At 36.3% G+C, this 19,989-nt stretch overlaps 3 protein-coding genes across 5 annotated transcripts in view; all 3 read left to right on the plus strand.

Annotated features, from left to right (window-relative positions):
• LOC139152286 (uncharacterized) overlaps window positions 1-8,302 on the plus strand; it is a 54,279-nt gene extending 45,977 nt beyond the window's left edge. For both annotated transcript variants that reach the window (XM_070725432.1, XM_070725440.1), the window contains exons 2-4: window positions 2,699-2,910; window positions 4,471-4,552; window positions 8,054-8,302. In XM_070725432.1, the coding sequence (XP_070581533.1) occupies window positions 2,699-2,910; window positions 4,471-4,552; window positions 8,054-8,302 (543 nt within the window). The remainder of the gene's footprint in view (window positions 1-2,698; window positions 2,911-4,470; window positions 4,553-8,053) is intronic.
• On the plus strand, window positions 8,300-14,025 carry LOC139152275 (galactosylceramide sulfotransferase-like). Its single transcript, XM_070725421.1, has 2 exons — window positions 8,300-8,794; window positions 10,605-14,025. Exons 1-2 carry the CDS (start codon window positions 8,500-8,502, stop codon window positions 11,066-11,068), a joined length of 759 nt encoding a protein of 252 aa, XP_070581522.1. The 5' UTR covers window positions 8,300-8,499; the 3' UTR covers window positions 11,069-14,025.
• A 2,175-nt stretch (window positions 14,026-16,200) lies between these two features.
• LOC139152304 (uncharacterized protein C11orf24 homolog) overlaps window positions 16,201-19,989 on the plus strand; it is a 28,805-nt gene continuing 25,016 nt past the window's right edge. For both annotated transcript variants that reach the window (XM_070725449.1, XM_070725456.1), the window contains exon 1: window positions 16,201-16,330. The gene's annotated coding sequence lies outside the window, so the exon portion shown is untranslated. The remainder of the gene's footprint in view (window positions 16,331-19,989) is intronic.

Here is a 19,989-nt window from a genome sequence, read left to right on the forward strand (position 1 = left end):
AGAGGATCAATTTCACAGACCCGCCTTTCCTACAATGGCACTACAATAGTACCCGCTAGATTAGATAAACATAACAATGGAACATTCACACCTTGGGGATTAAAAGTCTTCTGTTTGTCACCCGAGTTGCTCAGGCAAGGACTCGGCTTTCAGGTACCATGCAAGTTAATGCAGTCGTCCCCTAATGATAACAGCAATAGCTATAGTCTCTGGTAGCATTTAGCAGTGATATTTTAAATATCTTAATATCGGCAATAGCTATAGTCTCTGGTAGAATATTAGCAGTGATATTTTAAATATTTTAATATCGGCAATAGCCATAGTCTATGGTAGCATTTAGCAGTGATATTTTAAATATCTTAATATCGGCAATAGCCATAGTCTATGGTAGCATTTAGCAGTGATATTTTAAATATCTTAATATCGGCAATAGCTATAGTTTCTGGTAGCATTTAGCAGTGATATTTTAAATGGCTTCATATCGGCAGCAGCTATAGTCTCCGGTAGCGTAATAGCAGTGATATTTTAAATGGCTTCATATCGGCAGCAGCTATAGTCTCCGGTAGCGTAATAGCAGTGATATTTTAAATGTCTTCACACAGCTATCTTCTGTGATGTTCAGTGCTATCATAGTGTTAGATCATCAATACCTATACAGGTGCATGCTATTTACCTATAACTGGATTCACGGCGCAGAAATTCCTTTTGTGTCGGTAAACAGTTGTCTTATGGAAGAAAGTGCCTCAGGAACATATTTTTGTAGAGAGTCAAACTTTATTTCAATACTTTTCTGGTCTGTTGATAGTTACCATTTGAATTTCAATTATTGGTAAGTGTTAGGTTCTGTGTTTTTCTAATCTTAAACTTGCATGATGATCACTGACTTCATTGTTGATCATGATAGAATATGTTAGAATAGATAGAATAGGAAAGTTTAAGCAAATGTTCAGAACTTTCTGATTTTAGGTTTGCAAAATATGTTCAAGACCTGGGTCAAGGGGATACATGTACATGCAGCCTCTTGTCCACAAATGTAGTATGAATTTGAGAAACAGATAGTCCTTCACCTTTGAACTCTGGATTGGCTTTTACCTACAAGCATAAAGTTTGCGTCATACTCATCCTCATCCTCAGCCTCAGGGGTCATGCGAAAATGAAAATGAGGATGACGCTACAGCGTCAGCTTCACCGGCGTCAGATCCGATTATTCCCGAATGCGTCTGATGGAATGATAAGTGTAAAAACAACTTTAAAAATGTGCTCCAAGTTTCATATTACTGTAAATGTTAATCAAAACGCAGTGGGGTTTGTATTTCATAATATTTAGTAACCTCTCCTCTTAATATCTGTTTTTCACGATGTACTTACAATGCAACATTCTTTGCCTTTAAAGTTCAAATGTTGTATGTATAATACATTGACTTTTCAGGCCTCAAGTCATAGTTTTACAGGTTAATTGTTTCATATGTCCTCTGAATAATTAGGGCTTTCATATCGCCTCTCATGGTGGCGATTTTTACACATTTCGGACCATGTATACCTTTTTTGCACCAGTTTTTGGCAAATCTTAATGCAAGAGTTGAGAGAATACCAACAAACACATCCACGGATCCATGGAATGAAAATTATGAACATTTCCAAAAACTAGTCTGTATGAGATATTCTAACGATAAAATATTACCTGTGAACCAGTTTTATGATTCAAAAGAAAGTTGAGAAAGAATGGAGTTGTTGTTTCCTAAGTTATGGGCAAATTTTATCATTTATCCGTCATCGGGTAGCGTAACTTCGGCAATCTTCGGATACAACACTGAAGCTGACGCTGAGTAGCGTCATTTTCAGCGTCAGCTAGAAAGGTCTCCTGAGGCTGATGATGAGGAGTAGGATGAGGATGACGCCAACTTTACGTTCGTTTTTACCCCCTCTTTTGTAATGAAGGGTCAAGAAAAGTTGACCCTAATTTGCCTTACTTAGGGGCGGCGTCAAAATTTTGATGTCGGATAAAAAACTTAATCCTTTCAGTTGCGGGGCGGGGGGTTTTGACCCAAAAAGTTTCTACCCGACAAATCGATTTAAGGTCTTACCTCTGAAAGGAGAAACCTCAGTGGGCTTTATTTGTATTGTTCTTGTTCACTCATTGATCATGAGGGGATTGGCCAGCACAAACCATGTCTAGGCTAATCCCCTTAACGCGGAAAATTTCCGCGTTACCGAATTAATGGCTTATGACGCCCGAGAGAGTAAATAAACTACCGATCAAGTTGAACAAAAGATCACAATGTTTATGAATATGACATCACCCGTGATATTTGTAGAGCAATCACCGATTGACAGTCAGTTCACACCTCAAGTAAACTATCTTTTCATATGGAAATGATTTCGAACCTACAGCGTTTGTGCCGGGGAATCTTGGCATGGATAAACTTCAAGTTTGTTGTTAATATTGTTGTATTTTCATTGGATAAAACGCAAAATTAAAATGTGTTTACAGTGTTAATGAAGTATTATCTTAGTCATTTTTTATTTCACCCTTTAATTGACTGGTCCTTTGCTTTGCTTTACATAGAAAGAGCCTGCCAATAGGAGGAGGGAAACTAAGGGAATTGAGTTTTTTATCCTACATTGAACTTTTGACGTCGCCCCTTACTGAAGATATTTTATTCAATACTTAGATCAGTGTTTTCTTGTTTGCTTTCAGGAAACATGTGCTATAATCACCAAACGGAAGATTGGTAGAGCAATCTCCATGGCTGCATCGCCCATCCGGACAGGTGTTGCCGTGGCAACCTACAGCAGGAAACAGATCTTCAGTTGTGTGTTTCTGCTGTCGGTGGTGGGTGTCATGGTGCTGTTTGCATCGACCAGTACGGTTGTCCATCAGTATACTAATCAATTTCGGAATTCACTTGGGTAAGCTTGTACTGGTGTGCTAGGCGTATGCACTATCACTGGAGTCAGCTTCATCAGGCAGTTTGAAGAAATTGGCTTCCAAAATATGTCAGATTGTAGGAAATCAAAAAAAGATGTCTCAATTGATTGCCAAAGCATAATTAGGGCTCAAAATACCTTGGGGCACACTGCGTTTTACATGACCATGTTACCTTGGTGCAGGTAGATTGTCAGACCAATGTTTACACTGTGCAAGCTAAAAATACCACGGCATATACATTCTACTGTTTACTGAAACAGCCAAATCATATCCTGCTATGCTTATTTTGACTGACCGAATTTTTCATATTTTTAATGTTCTGTTAAAATTAAATGGTTAGTAATGCTACATTGCTAATTTTTGATGATATTTCTCATTATTTGTATTTGCATGTGCATTGCAAGTTCTTATTCTAGTCCAAAAAGAATGTTGAAACACCTAATATTTAGCTTGTTAGCACAGCGTCTCTATTGTAAACTGTTATTGTTTACATTGGAATTCTAGTCCGGACTAGAATTCACTTGTACTTGTAAACAATAACATTTTACGCATGTACAGGCTGAGTTGAAAAGCTGAATGCTGTTTATCTCAACATGCTTTAGGAGTAATACAAGAAATTATGGTGGACATTAAAAACAAAAATTGTGAAAAAAATCATCAAAAATTAGCATTACTGACTCTTTGAAATAAATCAACTTACTATGAAGTGTGTAGACCAAACACAGATGTTGCAATGTGTATGTAGCTAATTGAGGCCCTGCATTTGAACTTTGGTGTGAAGGTGGTAAAACACACAGATGGCCTAAACATGGCAAATGCTTGTACCGGTAACTTCGATATACTGACGGGGAGGGTGACTTTGGAATAAATTATTGAATAATTGTTACTTTGTCACTGTGCAAATACTGCAAGCTTATCATGCAGAGTGTGTGTATGTTGGCACAAGAAATCATTTTTAGCCCCAGTAAGTTAGTCACAAATATTGTGTGTGTATGTGTGTGTGTGTGGGGGGGGGGAGACTTACATGTAACTCCACCATGCACAGTTCAAAGGGAGAAAGATGTCCTTCATATAATTTGATACCTTGTGCTCATCAAGACAAATGTAAAAAATTGTTAATTACCGCACATCAGAATTTCCTCTATGCTATAGTTGACTATTGACCAAAGATAATCATTATGATGAAACCAGCATGGAGTCATGGTGGGTAATTGAGGTCACAGTTCAGACTTTCATTGTTAGATATTCATGCACAATCGGTTTAATAAAATAGAAAATTTGATTCTGAAGCCATACCCATATTTGAACATCAAAATTTTCAAAATGCGTGTCATGTCTACAAAACTGTAGGATTGAATTATCAAAATTTTCCAAAATGTTTATTATATGTGATACAATGTTCATATAGGATTGAACATCAAAATTTGAGTATGGTGGGTGTTTAAATGTGAATATGACAATCAAGATATGTGAGAATTTTTGTCTTGAGTTCACACAATACAGTGACAATAATGAAATCCCTCTCTTTCTTTCTCCTTCAGAAATCTTTCATCTGCAGCACACAGATTAACAGTACAACAGGCACATCCATCTGGTGATATCAATGCAAATCAGATTCATAATGTAAGTTTTGCCTTTTAATCACAGGTGATGAACAAAAGATTTGTAAATTAAACTTGATATTTCCCTACCTACATGTAGATATCAGCAAGAACTGTTCCAATCATTCTATGAAAACAGTAAGGAACTTAAGGTAGTATGTGCCTTAAAAGTGAAAGACTTAACCTTTTGCTGAAACTTTCCTCATTGACACTTTCAATCATTATTTTAACAAACCAAGAATAAAAATTAGGGGTAGCCATGCGAATTTTGGCATTAGAGAAACATTACCTGACATTTATCTATATTTGCAATTCAAAATGGCCGCCATCCCTTGCACGCTAGAGCCCCTCCGCTGTACAAGCTCGGTCCGCAAAAACCGTATCAGGGCTGTAAAGATTATTACAATCCTAATGAATTAAGCGAGATTTGAAAGTGCAATACAATTATTGCTATGAAACAATTTCTCCAGTTTGAAAATGTTTGACCTGTTATTGAAATACCCGGTAGTGTATTTTTCTCTCTTTATCAACCTTTGGGCAAATGAGAATGTAATGCATTTCTTCCCCAATTTCACCAGAGTTACCAAGAGTAGAAAATTTGTGTTGTGTTGGCAGGTTGCCCCCCGCCATTTTGAATATTAGAAATAGGACAAGAAAATATAATATATGGTGCAACTTATCCACTGTCTGCTACGCTGATTACTTAAAATATGTGGATGTCCTTTTCTGTTCAAGTTCATCAATTGAATATATTTTAGGTTTGTCTTTGCATCCTTTGAGGGGAGATAAAGAAACGTGAAAGAAAATGTATGAAGGTTAAGATCAATCTATTCTCTAAATCTAATTTTAATCAAAATTCTTCAACTTTGTTTGAATAATTGTATTTTAGTCGGTGAAAATAAATAACATAAATTGTTGATGATTTGCTGTGAAATTTTGAATATCCTGTACATATATTTGCTGGCTGTGGAAGCCATTCATGTGTTACAATTACAGGTTTCTGAACAGACAGGTGCAAATTAACAAGACATGCAATTTTTCTAAAGGTGTTAAATGAAACCCAGCTAAATCCAGTGTGGTATTTTCATATTTTGAAAGCTTGAATATTCATGCAAATGATATTCTGCTCTAACATAATACATGCCTTGTTTTAAACTTGCTGAATTATAAAATAACTGTCTGTCGTATTTAAGGTACTACACTCCTCAGAATTAAAAGACTTCAAACTTTCTATAGGAAACTTTAAACCATTCAATTTCAAAATCGAGAACAAAAATCGGGGATCATCATGTAAAAATTCTTACTAAAGAAGCAAATCACCCAAAATTTATTGACACTTGAAATTCAAAACGGTCGATTTCTCTGTGCTAACTCTTTTGGGAAAAATACAAAAATAAGAATGTGAAAAGTTTATTCACTCCATGAGCCTCAAAATAAGCCCCCACAAGTGGTAGACCAGAAAGGTACTTTTAGAGTATGAAGAGTCACTATAGGCATGTACAGGAGGCACATTTTGAAGAAAAAAAATCAGGGTTCACTATACAAATTTTGGGATTATAAAAACAGATTAACTGAAATATTCCGACATTTGATAATTGAAAATGGCTGCCATTGCTGTACATTGTGCCAGTCTAATGGGGAAAATTAATTCACAAAAAAATCGTGACTGTTAAAGTTTCATTTGCCCTAAAGCTTCAAAATATTTTGGAGTCCAACAAGCATCAGACCATAGCAATTCGTCCTTGCAGGGCATTCTACCATGTAGATACTAGTACAATATTGTTTCTGTTATGTTCTGTATCAAACAAAACATTTTCCCACTCAGTTATATTAAAAGGGCCAGTAGTGTATAATTTTTAGCTACTATAGACTATAGTCTATAGAAGCTATTGGGATGGGTATCCGTCCGGCGTCCGTCGTCAGTCTGTATGTATGTATGTATGTATGTATGTATGTCCGTTTGTGAGGCGTCCGTCCACTCAAATATCTTGAGAACCGCAGTACTTACTGATTTGATATTTGTTGTGTAGATGAAAAATACGATTTTGAGAAACTATTTTTTTTTAATTTTTTGATATTGTTGAAAATAGGCAAATTAATGCCAAAAAAGGTGTTTTTGGTAAAAAATCTTCTTCTTCATAACCGCTGGTCAGACAGCTTTGTTATTTGGTATACAGGTCCCTAGGGGTAACCCAACTTAGACTTGTTCAAATTGTGATGAAATATGCAAATCTGTATTTTTAAGGAATTTTTTTGTCATTTTTGGTCAAAATTTGACTTACATTGTATGTAATTCTTGTACTGTATAAACCCTATCAATTCACCCAGAAAAAAATAATTAATATGATTTTAAATAATTGAATTAATTAGGAAATCATCAAAGAAGCCAAAATAATTTTAGTGTAGAATTATCAGAAAGTTCAACTTTTTTTGACAGTTCATAGTGAAATGCTTACCATCTTGGAGGATTAAAACATGTAAAGGCAACTTTCCTGAATCCCAACTTTGACATATTCTGAACCGTCATTTATTGTGCCCTGTATGTTATCTAAAAGAAATTGCTCAAAATAGTCAATAGAGATAGAGATAGAGATAGAGAAAGTTCTAATTTCCATTTATGGTTGACTTGGTAAGGATAAAATAAAATTACTTTTTGAGGAAAAAAATAGAGTGGTCAATTAAAAGTGGTCAAAGTGATAGGGTTTTTATGGTAAAGCTGAGCTGTTTAAAGATTCCTCATGTGCTATTTATAGCAATTATGCAATCTGTGTAAACAGTGCAATGAAAGTGTAACATGATTCCTTATAATGCTTTTGATGACCTTGAACTTCTTAAGTTTCAAACCTTTGTCTCTTCAGTGTGCTTTCTCTGGTACGTATGTACAGTCTCAACTTATTAAACAGAACTCACAATGTTAATCAAAGATATCCACCTTCTTCATCAATACATGTGTCACAAAAGGTTATTCTCTACATAACTCAACAGAGCTCTGTCAACTGTTGAGTTGCTTGTTCTTTCAAAACCGCTGGTCAGACAGCTTTAATATTTAGTTTACTTGTCCGTAGGATGACCTTAGTGAGATAATTTCATACAGTCAGGAAATACTTAATTTGTATCCATGTCTATAGTAGCTTCAGGGACTTTGGCCCTATGTTTTATGAGTAATTTACCATTTTATTTTGTATGCAAATTGCAAATTCTTGTTCTCTTCCCCAAAAAAGCATGATGAAACATCCAACTATTTTAGATTGCCAACAATGCATTTATACATTTACGTGCCCTGCTATTGTCTACATGTAACTTCTAGTCCGGACCAGAATTTACTTGTCAACATTAACTGTGCAGTCTACACATGTACAGGCTGAGTTGACAAGCTGAATACTGTGTATCCCAACATGCTTTGGGGAGTAGAACAAGAAACTATAGTTGACATTAAAATCAAAAATAGAGGAAAATTTCATGAAAAGTTGCAGCTACAGTACTGGCCGTGTAAGAATGTTCTGTTTGTTTCTGTAACCAACAGAGAGGCAGTGCAAGAGAATCAAGTCAGGAACATGCAAATATTGTGAACCAACTTTTCAAGGAGAGTGTAGATGATCTGGATGAACCGGAAGAAGATGGTGATGATGGAGACACAGATGAAGAAGTGGAGAGAAATGATGGTGAGGAGCATTCAGCAGGAACAAGGTTACGGAAGAGAAAGCGAAAGAGAAAAATAATGGAGGGGTTGAAAGAGAGGAGGCAAATGAAAGCGTCACAGAAAGCCAGATAACTACAACAAAAGCTGTACAGAAAGACCAGGATGGCAGAGGAGGGGAGCAAAAATCTGCAGAAAATATCGTAGATGACTTGCTTCAAAACCAGCAAACAGAGAAAGAAGAAAGTAAAAGTGAAACTACTGCGACGAAAGAACAGGCTGACAAAGAGCGCCACCAAGAGGTAGATACAAAAGGTGATGAGAAAACTGGCATGGAAGAAAAGCAGCCACAGCAAGGAAAAGATGACGGAGAAGGTAAAACTCCACAAACTGAAGGGAGTTGTCAACACAGAGACAATATAGCATTATTAAAAATGCACAAATGCAGCAGCAGTACTTTGCAGAATATTTTATTCCGTTTTGGAGAAAAGCACGACCTAACATTCATCATGCCTCCCAGGGGCAACTATCTGGGCTATCCTGCACCTTTTGAGAAGAGATTTGCCATACAGGTGCCTTGGAATGAATATAATATTTACACATTTCACTCAAGATTCAGTTACAGGGGTAAGTTTTACTCTTTAATGTTGATTAATTTCCAGTTAAAGCCGCAATTTTCAATCCCAGGTTCTCGCATTAGTGGAGTTCTCCTCCCAGTCAAACACTTGGCCAGTACAATCGTTTGATTTCTAGAACATTAATTACACAAACTGATCTCTAACTTTTGTCACCGTTTGCTAATCCTGCAAACAGAGGTTTGATTGACGGTCGGTTCAAATTGCCAACGACCCAACGTTCATTGATTCCCCACCAACAACGTTCAAATTTCCTAAAATATCGTCCTCCAGTCGCGTTAGAATTTGAATATAACCACAGAGTTCGATCGGCAACAGCTTCTTGTTGATCGCTTGGCAGTCTATCTGCATTTTTGCAGCCGGGAAAAACAAAAAGTGGCGTTTTCTGGAGCATGTGCCCACATGTTGCTTACACATGACTGCCGCCACAGCTTCGCGCCCTTTTAAGGGAGGCTCCACCTTTAAGGAATTGATATAAATTCATCAATCAATGTTCTCCACAGCTTGGAAATAGGGGCGGCCAATTTACATATCAATGCATAGTTCGCATATTCTTTTGTTGTGAAAATGTATTCCTTTGTACAGTTATTAACATATGAATAGATTGCTCTAAAAACTGAAGGAGTGCCTACCCCCAAAAATTACCTTTTGGAGAACCCTAGTCAATCCTTTTTTAACTTAACTCTTTAGTGAAATTTGCTGGTTGGGTTCATGGCACCTACAAAAATTAGGAAATTAGGTTCAAAGCAACTTACAGACACAGTGTTTTCTCCAGGTTTCTCTCACAAGGGGAATGTCTGCCATTGCTTGAAAATTTAGGGGTGAATTGGTTCTGATTGAGGAGCACTATAATAAATTATGTAAATTTAAGTTATGTAAATTCAGATTTTATCATGGTATGTGGATAAATTAGAAGTCTACACAAATCATTCACACTACATTCATTTTAGTTCCAGCGTTGTGTAATCTGGCGGCAAACTCTAGTTGATAGTCTTTCAGCTGTATCACAACCTTCTGTTGATAGAAAGCTTGTATCACTTTACTGTGGCTACATATAGTGGATTACATCAAATGTATGACGTTACATCATGGACAGTAATCATGAAGTGGGCTGGCGCTACACATAAGTATTTTCTGTAAATCACAATCTCAAACCTTGTCCTAGAAGAGAGACATCGCCCATGCTTGTGATTATATGAAGGGGAGTTTGAGTAGATGGGGAGATTAGCACAATCATGCGTCCTGGAGAAACACTGTGGATAGTCGGTTTAATTTGGATATTTCAAAAAAATCCATATTCAGCCTGTTGATCCACTTGGAATGGATGGCTTATCAAATCATTGATCAAGTCGAATACTTGAGAGATAGTTTGATCTGCAGTGTCATAGTAGACTGTATCCTCTTTCAACTATTAAAATTAACATGGTTATTGTGAACTGTAACTTCTTCTTAAGCATCAAGCTGTTCATCCCACTTCCCTGTAAACAGGTTCACATCACATATGATGACCATGGATTTGGGCCAAACCATGTTGGTGAAAGGGGGGAAGCATGGTGTAGCTACTCCTTGATATACATGTACTTTCAACTTGCGAAAACTCAATCACAAGCTTGAGTAATGTTGATCTTGCATAAAAAGTACAAATATGATTCACTGTAGGCTAGATAAAGGTTAACCATCTCATTAACCAAGTACAGATCACATTCTTTTCATTTCCGGCTCAAATTTTGTGTCCACATCCAGAATAGTAAATACTTCAATATAAAAGACACTAAGTCACTTATTTCATATTCTTTCCTCAGGTATTAGCAATATGATGCCGTCTGACACAATTTTCATCACGGTCATACGAGACCCAGTGAAAATGTATGAGTCGACATTTACATATTTCCGTTTGGGAGCTCGGTACGGACTAAAAGGCGGCACCGCTCTGAGAGATTTCCTGCAAGATGCGGAAGGGTACTTCAGGTCCAGTGCTAACAAACAGCGCATCAAGAACCCTATGCTATATGATTTGGGATTAGAGGCAAACAAGATGCACGACATGTCACACATTGAGAAGAAGATCGCGACACTTGGCGACATCTTCGACTTAGTTCTGATCTCTGAGTACTTTGATGAATCTCTCATACTTCTGAAAGAGTTGATGTGTTGGGATCTGGACGATATTGTATATTTTAAACTAAATGCAAGGAGCTCATCATCAGTACGCAATGTCACTCCAGACATGGCCAAAAAATTAAAGCATTCAATGCAGGTGATGTGAAATTTTACAATTATTTTTTAGACTCTTTCAAGATGAAACTAAAAAAGTTTGGGGATAAGCGGATGCAAGAGGAAGTTGCCAAACTTCGGCAGAGGAAAAAAGAACTAGAAAATAAATGTATATTATCGATGACAGAGACAAGCAATAGGGTCTACAGACCTCCAGGGCTGAATGTGGAGGACTTTCGCTTAAAACCAGGGATGGAAAAAGATCCCATGTGTAAATATATGACTCTGCCTGAGCTGCCGTTTACCTCGAAAATACGCGAGCACTTGTATAAAAAAATACGGGACTACACAGCAAAGCATGCCAGACTTCTTTAACGAAGTGTAAGGTTTCCGAATGGTGTTGTGAAGAACTGGTTTCAAAAGGCAAGGTGATATTTACTCCACATCTACCGTGAATTGTTGAAATAAAGCGATATCGAAGGTTTGAAATTGTTAAGAAGTGGTTGCCAGGGCAGATGCTTCATATCAACCAAAATGATAAATTTTGTCACATGATTTGAATGTGATTTTCAGATAATGAAACTCAGAAACGGTTGAGTAGCTATCAGCTGCAGACTCAGAGAATGGTTCAACTACTGTGAAGTTTGTCAAACACATCACAAGCTTGAGGAGAAAATGTGTCCCAGAGTGGAGATATCTTCCACACAGACATGTTTTATTCATTTTTTATGCACAATTTTCCAAAAAAGTGGGTTTTTTATGTAAAATATGTAATTTCAACGTTTTGACAGCCACTTCAGGAAAACGTGTGCTTAAGCTTGTTTTGGTCTTTACCATAATTTGTTCAAATTTTTAGAAAGTTTCTGTCAAATCTCAAAAACTAAATAGGATGTTCAAAAATCCATGGATTTAATCACTTTTCAGCCAGTGTCTATAATTCCACTAAAATATTTAATAGAATCAAAATTGACCTATTTTATATGTTACAAATTATGTGAATATAAGCAATCCAAAAATATGGAGACAGCCTTATAAATGATGCAAATATAATGTGGAAAATTCAAATGTTTAGAATGTTGTCAGTCTACATATATCAACCACATGCAAATATCAGAACACAGGAGTCTTTCTGTCGGTGAATTTGATGAGTGAAGTTCATCATTAATATGTAAATGTCAATCACTGTTCATGATTTTATAAATTTAGTCAAGGGCACTTGGCACCCTTTACCAAGGCACCATTTTAGAGTTTTTTCTCAGGAGTACAGTGCTACATGTACAAGAATAACGATTGATAAGGATAATCTGCCATAGAATTATTCCTACAAAGGATATATCTTTGGTAGAATATATTGTGTCCAATCTCATCTCCCTCTCTACTTTCCCCACTTCTTCAACTGCAATATTTACACATCTTACACACACTCACACACACACACACACACACACACACACAGACGCACACACCATTCGTGGGCTATCAATAGGTTCTTATATGGGATAGTAAACCTTCCTAAACCACTGCCTGGCTGTTCAAACTTATATTGGCCCTCCCTTGGATAAAACAAACACACCCATGACATATGAAACCCATTGTTTTCAGGGAGGGGTCTACGTCAATAATTTTGTTGCTCCAAGGGAAATTAAAATCAATTTCATTGCCAGACTTGTGCACTTTCTCATACATTTCTGTAATTACATGTATAGAAACAGCAAAATGTTACTGAAAAGATACTGCTTACAAACTGTATTTTGTCTCACTACTGTTGTCTATAAGACAGTTGACACATTTAGATAAATGCAAGACTTGAGTTTTATAGGGTTCTTCCATCATCATAAACTATGCAGTACTATGGGCCAAAGCTTAAAGCAATACAGGAACAATTATGAACTTTTTGACAGTTCTGTAATTGATAAAAATTTCCCTAATTCTATAACACTGCCACATCATGATTACCTGAAGCACCAAGTTCTTCAATTCAATCCTTTTTTTTGAGTTTTATTGGTCCCATTTCTCATCTCTGTACACATTCTGATGTTTCTATGGAGTTCTATGCAGTATCTGTGCCTTGTTGGAGACCTGTGGCAGAGCGCCATCTACTGGTGGAAAATGTAAAATCTTATGTTTGACTAATTCCAATGCATTTGTATGTTTGATTTTTAAAGTATTTATTTCACAGTAACATTTATTTGATTGAGTATTAAAGTTTTTGTTCTTGAATATATGAAAAGAGCACAAATTCAAAAATTAAAAAAAATATCAAATCTGGTACATGTGTCATAGTAACTGCAATATAAGCATTGTAACTTGGGTAGCTGTAATTTTTGGGCTGTTGTGCAGCGTCTCGGAAGCTGTTATCCAGTTGCGTGGCTAAATCTTACCATTGTAATTGAATAATACAAATAAACCCCCTAAGTTGCTGTGAATAGCGACAATCGACCAATCAGATATAACCTTCCGAGCACGCTGCACACCAGCAGTATTTTTTGACACATTTACCTATTTAGTTTACTTTTCTCCTGAACTCGTACAAAATGTCAAGTGTGTATTTTTTCAACACAGCTGGTATGTGTGGAATATGCATTCTCGTTTTTGACACCACTGGTATACTTATAAGGATTCAATTCAGCATTGTACAGATACTTAATCTCAGCAAGGCTTGTACTGTATGTACCAACATAATGTGGGGAGATCATGAAAATTTAACTTGTTTGAAGGAACAAAATTAATATGACAAAAATATAATCAAAAGTTAAAGTTAGATGTTAAGTAATGTGGAGGTAGCTGGTTTAATTTCCTCAAAAATTTTTCTATGAATTTATTTTTAATTTATTTTCTTTTCAATTTGTTGGCCAGTTTTTGCATGCATGGCCCTTGATCCTCGTAACTTCCTTTAATAAAGTTTTTGACTTCTTTTAGTTTCTTTCTCTAACCATTCCAAGATTTCATGTCATGTGAATACTTTTAATCCTTTGTCAGAATAAAATGTATTTAATGATTCTGAAAAAAGTCTCTGTGATTTTTCTTCAGCTTTCTGCAGTTTCTGAATGAAATGCAAGAACTGCATCAATATCACGGATGGCTTTAACCTGCTCAGCCCCATTGCCCATAATAAGCAGACCCACACTCAGCATTGATCACAATGGATGTGGACCTAACCATAAAGCTATAGGTTCAATGGACTTATTATTTCACTACCTGTACGATTTTTTCGAGCACTGTTTGCATTAATCTGAGTGTGAAATTGTGTGTTTTGCACATCCAAAGATAAAATATTCATACCACAGCTTAGGAAGAAGTATGAGGTGAGATCGAGGTATACGGTTTGAAATATATCCGATCGTGACTTGCTTTGAATGACCGCACTACCCCCTCGCCCTCTCAATACAAATAATTTACAAATTTCACAAATCACCGATGGTGGCGCTATGCCAGTCGTACCCATGTGGAAATACCCCCAATGATCCCAGGGGTGGGATGAAGAATCTAGATCAGAATAATTCGATACTCACTGATCATGGCCAAACCGTACCCATCCTTGTGAAAGGTGTTATTCAGGAATTTGTAAAACCTTTATTGGCATATATTTTCGTTTAATTTAAAAAAGACCGCATTCTTTCAAACAACTCTCCTATTTGTGAAATTACTGAATCAGCCCGTAAACATATTCATTTGACAAAAAGTGCAAGTATCCAGTCATTTATATGTAAGTAATATGTATGTAAGACTACTTTGCACTCGAAAATACAAGTTTATGGATTTACACTCCAAAAACAAACAAGAAAAAACAAAACAAAAACAAACCAAAACGTTTAGGGTCTAGGCCTACAGTGCATTCAAGATCAAAGCTCAATTCTCAATTTTTGCATTTCACTTACCATCGTAACCAATCTTCGGAGAGATGTTTTGGATTCCTATTAGTCCGTATTGTTCTTGAAAATATCATCATTTCAATTCTTGGTGGATTTGGTCGATCATCCGCGTCACCTGTGGTAAGCTTATAATGCGGCAACTCGAAAATTATTTAGTTGTTAAGGTCTGCTGTATCTAACTCGAAACGGTACGTTTGTCACCAATGTTTGAACATGTGGTCACATTTTGCATGTAGACTGTCGACAGCCCTTTTTGCATTTTCTGTTGCTTATTGGTGTAGTGTTTCACGCACACAAAGATGATGGGGAGAAGCAAAAGCATAAATTGATGTGCTTAGCACTCGGATTGCCCCAGGGCGAACCTTCTGCGCTACGCTTGCGCCCTACGCTTGTGATTCCCCTCTCCCCACTGTCGCATATGCGAGAGACTACTCAAATAAGACAAAATGCACCAGGGACTGTTGACAGTCAAGTCACATTTTGTAAGCATTTGATTTCAAACCATCTTAACCATGGTTTTCTATATAAACATTATTTAATGACACGTGACCTGTTTTCAAATGCTTTGCAGTTGGCAAAACACGTAAAATATTTTGCTGAAAGCAAGCAATTAGTAAAATATTTAAAAACAGTGATAATTAGCTCAATCAAAAGCTAAAATACTCGGAAAAGTTTCACAGTTTTTGAGAAAATACAAAAATAAATAAATAAATAGAGGGACTAGGCCTATATTGTATAATACCAACTTTATTTCGCTGCTAACAGATTGGTCATCTTTGGTGCATATGTAATAATATATAGTATGAAAATACACTCCCGCAAAATTGTTTGATTACCATACACTTCCTCGAATAAATCGATTTCAACGATTCGGCCAACGGTCCTCTTCAGTGTTTCAGCTGAGATTAGCTATGACGCGGTAGGGTTGAAATTCAGATCACAAGACAATTATACCACACCACCACCGCCACCGCCAACAACAACAACAACAACAACAACAATAATAAACTACCCTACCCTAGGCTGTACACAGTATAGTAGTGTTCGGCACGTGACGCCGATCCGACCTCGGGCCGGATTAGGCCTATAATGACGATAAAAAAATATTATGGTCTGATTATCGGCAACACATGGCATGGAAAGCTCATCATCATTCAAAATCGGTGACGCAGTTTCACGTGAAAAAAGGTTTGAGTTATAAAACAAGTTGCGCCGACGTCTTTTCTTCCGAACGTGAAATCTGAAGACAATATACAACAAGTTCAAACATCGCGTCTGCAGATTATACGCATCTTGACCTCTGTGACCTCAAACTTCCGGCAAAACACGTCGTTTATGCAAATACAAGCCAACATGGCGCTGTACTGAAACATCGAATAGTGGACTTCCTGAAATATTTTTTATTTATTCCATCATCTGCACTTTTTGTTCTCCCAAAATAGGTGAGTAGACTTTCAGTGTGTTTTGGGTGGTGTTGGTCGAGAGAAATGAGAATACGTTACCATGGTAAACGTTCTGTTATTACAAACGTGTACTGTGTTCGCCGATGTAGACTGTCAGTGCTGGGCCGCTGGCACGTACGTACGTGGTGTTGTGAACTCTCATTCGTGTTGCACTTTTGAAACTGAGCGAAGATTTTCGACCGAACCAATACAGGACGGCGAAGTTAACTGATTACCCCACGGGAGGACTCGCTTGTTCAAAAACAGTAGAGAAAAACGTATGAATCCAACCAAAAACGTTCCGCCAGTTTATGCTGTTGGTGACGTGTGACTTCCGTGTAAACTTACACCATGTGTGTACTGCACTGTAGTAGAAGTACTTAGGATCAAGGAGTTAATAGCGGTACATGATCGTTTATACCTACAGATCCATTTTGTTCCATGAAAAAGGTTAGTCCAACAAACAGACATATGCTCTTGGAGACTGAATTTCCCTATAAATAAATCTGTATATTAAAAAAAAAACAAAGCCATCACTGCCCTAAAAAGACAACTAAACAGAAAACATTTTATTTCACTACATGTAGGATGACCTCTTTCCCGCAGTATTTATCCTTCCGTTTCTACTGTTGTGCTGTTGGTTTGAGTGACACATTTTATGTCCCACTTGATACTAAATAATTCACAGAGATTATTTTGCCACATACCTAATATCATTACAAACAAGTGGTTGTGTTAGTTTTAAAACACTGAAAACCATATATTACACACACAATAATGTTCTTTTTGGAAAAATGATGGTATTCAACAGTTAGAATTACACGTAGAATACAATGGTCAGCATAAGAAGTATGATAAAACTTGTCAGACATTGATGTATTTTATTTTGAGAAATGTTTCATTTTACACGTTGGTATGTTCTATTTTGAGTCGACTATGCTCATGAGTACATGTATGCCTAGAAATCAACTGCTTGATAACTGCTCAGACCAAATGCTTGTATGTTGACACAGATATCATCATCTGTTGTCAACCAGAAATTAAATACATGTACATCATTGAAATATGTTCATGTTACTGTTTGGCCAGTGTAAGCCAAACAGGTCTTATACTTAAATGTACAAACAAACTGATAACATACTGGTACACTGACTCACAGCATCCAAAATCGATGACCTACCGAAGACTATACATGTATTGCCTTGTTCCCCATAGCATAAACAATCTAAACAATCTTTAAGGGGCAGTTTTTTTTACCAGCTTTATATAAGACAAATTGGATGACTGTAGAGCACTTTAAAAAGAGAACATTTTATTAAAATCACATAAACAGTCAATGTGAACACCAACTGATGCTAAAACCAGGCATTGAGGACTGTAGCTTCAACATAAAAGCACCAAAATAAAGTCAAAGAGTTTGAAGTCAGTGCTGTGAAAGCAGGATCCATGATTCATGACAATTCTATTCATGCCCATCCATCTCAACATGATGTCGCTGGAAACTCAGTGTAGAGGTGACACGGAATGAACCAACTTGTGAAAATTTACTGCACACCAAACAATTTAAGTAATACACATTTGCTGTGCATTGTACCAAGTAAGGATACAATATGTGGGTGAAACAGTTTTAAGCAAACATTTTCACTAATTATATGCAATATGTAGAACATACTACTTCGGCTTTATTATGAAAAACCACTAATTAACACAGGATTAAATATATAAATATTTAATGCCTGAAAACACCACTTTGAAATGATCAAACCATCCTTTTGTTTGTGAAGCCCTTTAAAGGAATACAATCATGGGAACTGAGCTCAAAGGGTCGTATGGGACCCATACGACCAATGTCAACACTATATCCAAGGTACAATGGTGATTGATGAAAGCTAAAACATGTCTGTCATAATCTACATCATATAATTTAAATGTTGCAGCTATGGTGATGAGGTGCATCTAGATATCATGCACGAAATACATTGTTTGTGAACAAGAAACTCACACAGATGCAATTGTGACGACAGTTTCCCTTGTAGACAGGCTTTCTGTATGTATGTTGCATTGTTTCTTACTTTATACCTGTCAGTTTTTAAACGTAACAATTTACATTAGTATGCCAATTTTGGACAGAAAGTACAGGATATAGTTTAGGAAGCATGTAATATTGACCAAAGTTTTATACTGATCACACGGTTTATGAAGTTACTTCAAATTAATGATCCTATTTTGAATCCATGAATTCAGTAAGATGGCTGTTGTTTTTTTATGCAATTGCTGATGTCATCTCAGAAAATATGATTGAAAATTCTATCGGGAGATTTATTTTGACTGACTCTGAATAAATCACTTACCAAACAGGGGGGAACTTGTCTACTGTAGCTTCATCTAGAAATTCATCAAAAATATTGTATAATTTTCCAAACATTTGAGTCTGGGTATTTTGAACTGTAACCCCTGGGAAAAATAGGTTAACCCTCTGAGTGCTGTAATTTTTCTAACCAAAATTTTAGTGCAACACTTTACGATTTTATGAATTTTTCTGTAATTTTTTTGAGAATTTTGAACCAAATGGTCATCATATTTTATCGGCTACAGTTTCTTATCAAAATTTTGGCAAAAAAATGTTGGGATGAATTTTTTAAAGGTGACAAAAATTGACCTTGACGCTCGACAGGTTAACCTTAATTCAAATGAAAATCAAAGCTGTTACTCTGAATGAGAAGAATTCTTTTTCCCATTGACAATTTCATGATGCACCATGCTGTTAAATTTGTTTGATTTTAAGGCCGATCAAAGGATATTTAAAAGAATTCTTGACCTGTTTCTTTCAAATGTATCACTACAGAGTAATGAAGATAATTCCCAGTGAATTTGAGATTTTTAATTGTCAGAATGGTAAAATGCATTGAAGCTTTTGCTTGCAGCTTGTTCCTTTCATATTTTGTGAGTCTGCTTTTCAAATAATTTTCAAAATAAACATTGACACAAAGAGGACGTGTTTGAATGCCATCAAACTGCGCACAATGTTTTCATTCACAGTGAACATCAGGTGTGGCCATATTCCAGAAATCATATGTTTTACAGTGTCAAGCATTTGCTTTGAAAGTCACAACATTCAAAGTCTAGGATATATCAATTATAAATTAATGATTAATATTGAGTCATACATAAAACATCTGCAATTCAGAAGTTTTAATGGTAGATTTGCAAATAAAATGTCGACAATGAATTATTGCTAAAAGACATTTAATGTGTATATTTACCATTTATAAACATAGATTACATGGAGTGTGATGAAAACAGATGAATGATGTTATAATATGTACATGATGGATATACAAACTTGTTTGATAAACTACATATTCCAACAGACTCTGTAGATAGATATAAGTCTTTTACAAGCAGTCTACCGGTATTCTCAGTCCCACATACATGTACCATTTCCCTATTCCATGTACATGGACCCAAAATTATTACTTCTCGTCAGTCTCTCACAAAATAATGCAGTAATGTGGTATTGATTTCTTTCCCAGCAACCATAGGAAAAAAGTCTGGTGCCACCAATCTATATCAATGCTCAGGGTGATCAAAGCTTTGAACAGCCTGAGCGTTGAAAAAATATACAACACAATGCTATTGAATATCTTGGGCTGAGAAAG

This window comes from Ptychodera flava, chromosome 2, assembly GCF_041260155.1.
Source record: "Ptychodera flava strain L36383 chromosome 2, AS_Pfla_20210202, whole genome shotgun sequence".
NCBI lineage: Eukaryota > Metazoa > Hemichordata > Enteropneusta > Ptychoderidae > Ptychodera > Ptychodera flava.

Excerpts from the sequence above, each read along its gene's own strand:
- LOC139152275 (XM_070725421.1), top strand. The coding sequence starts at position 8,500 with ATGGAAGAAAAGCAGCCACAGCAAGGAAAAGATGACGGAGAAGGTAAA. Across the intron at positions 8,795-10,604 it reads CTCAAGATTCAGTTACAGGG|GTATTAGCAATATGATGCCG; the intron begins GTAAGTTTTACT and ends TTCTTTCCTCAG.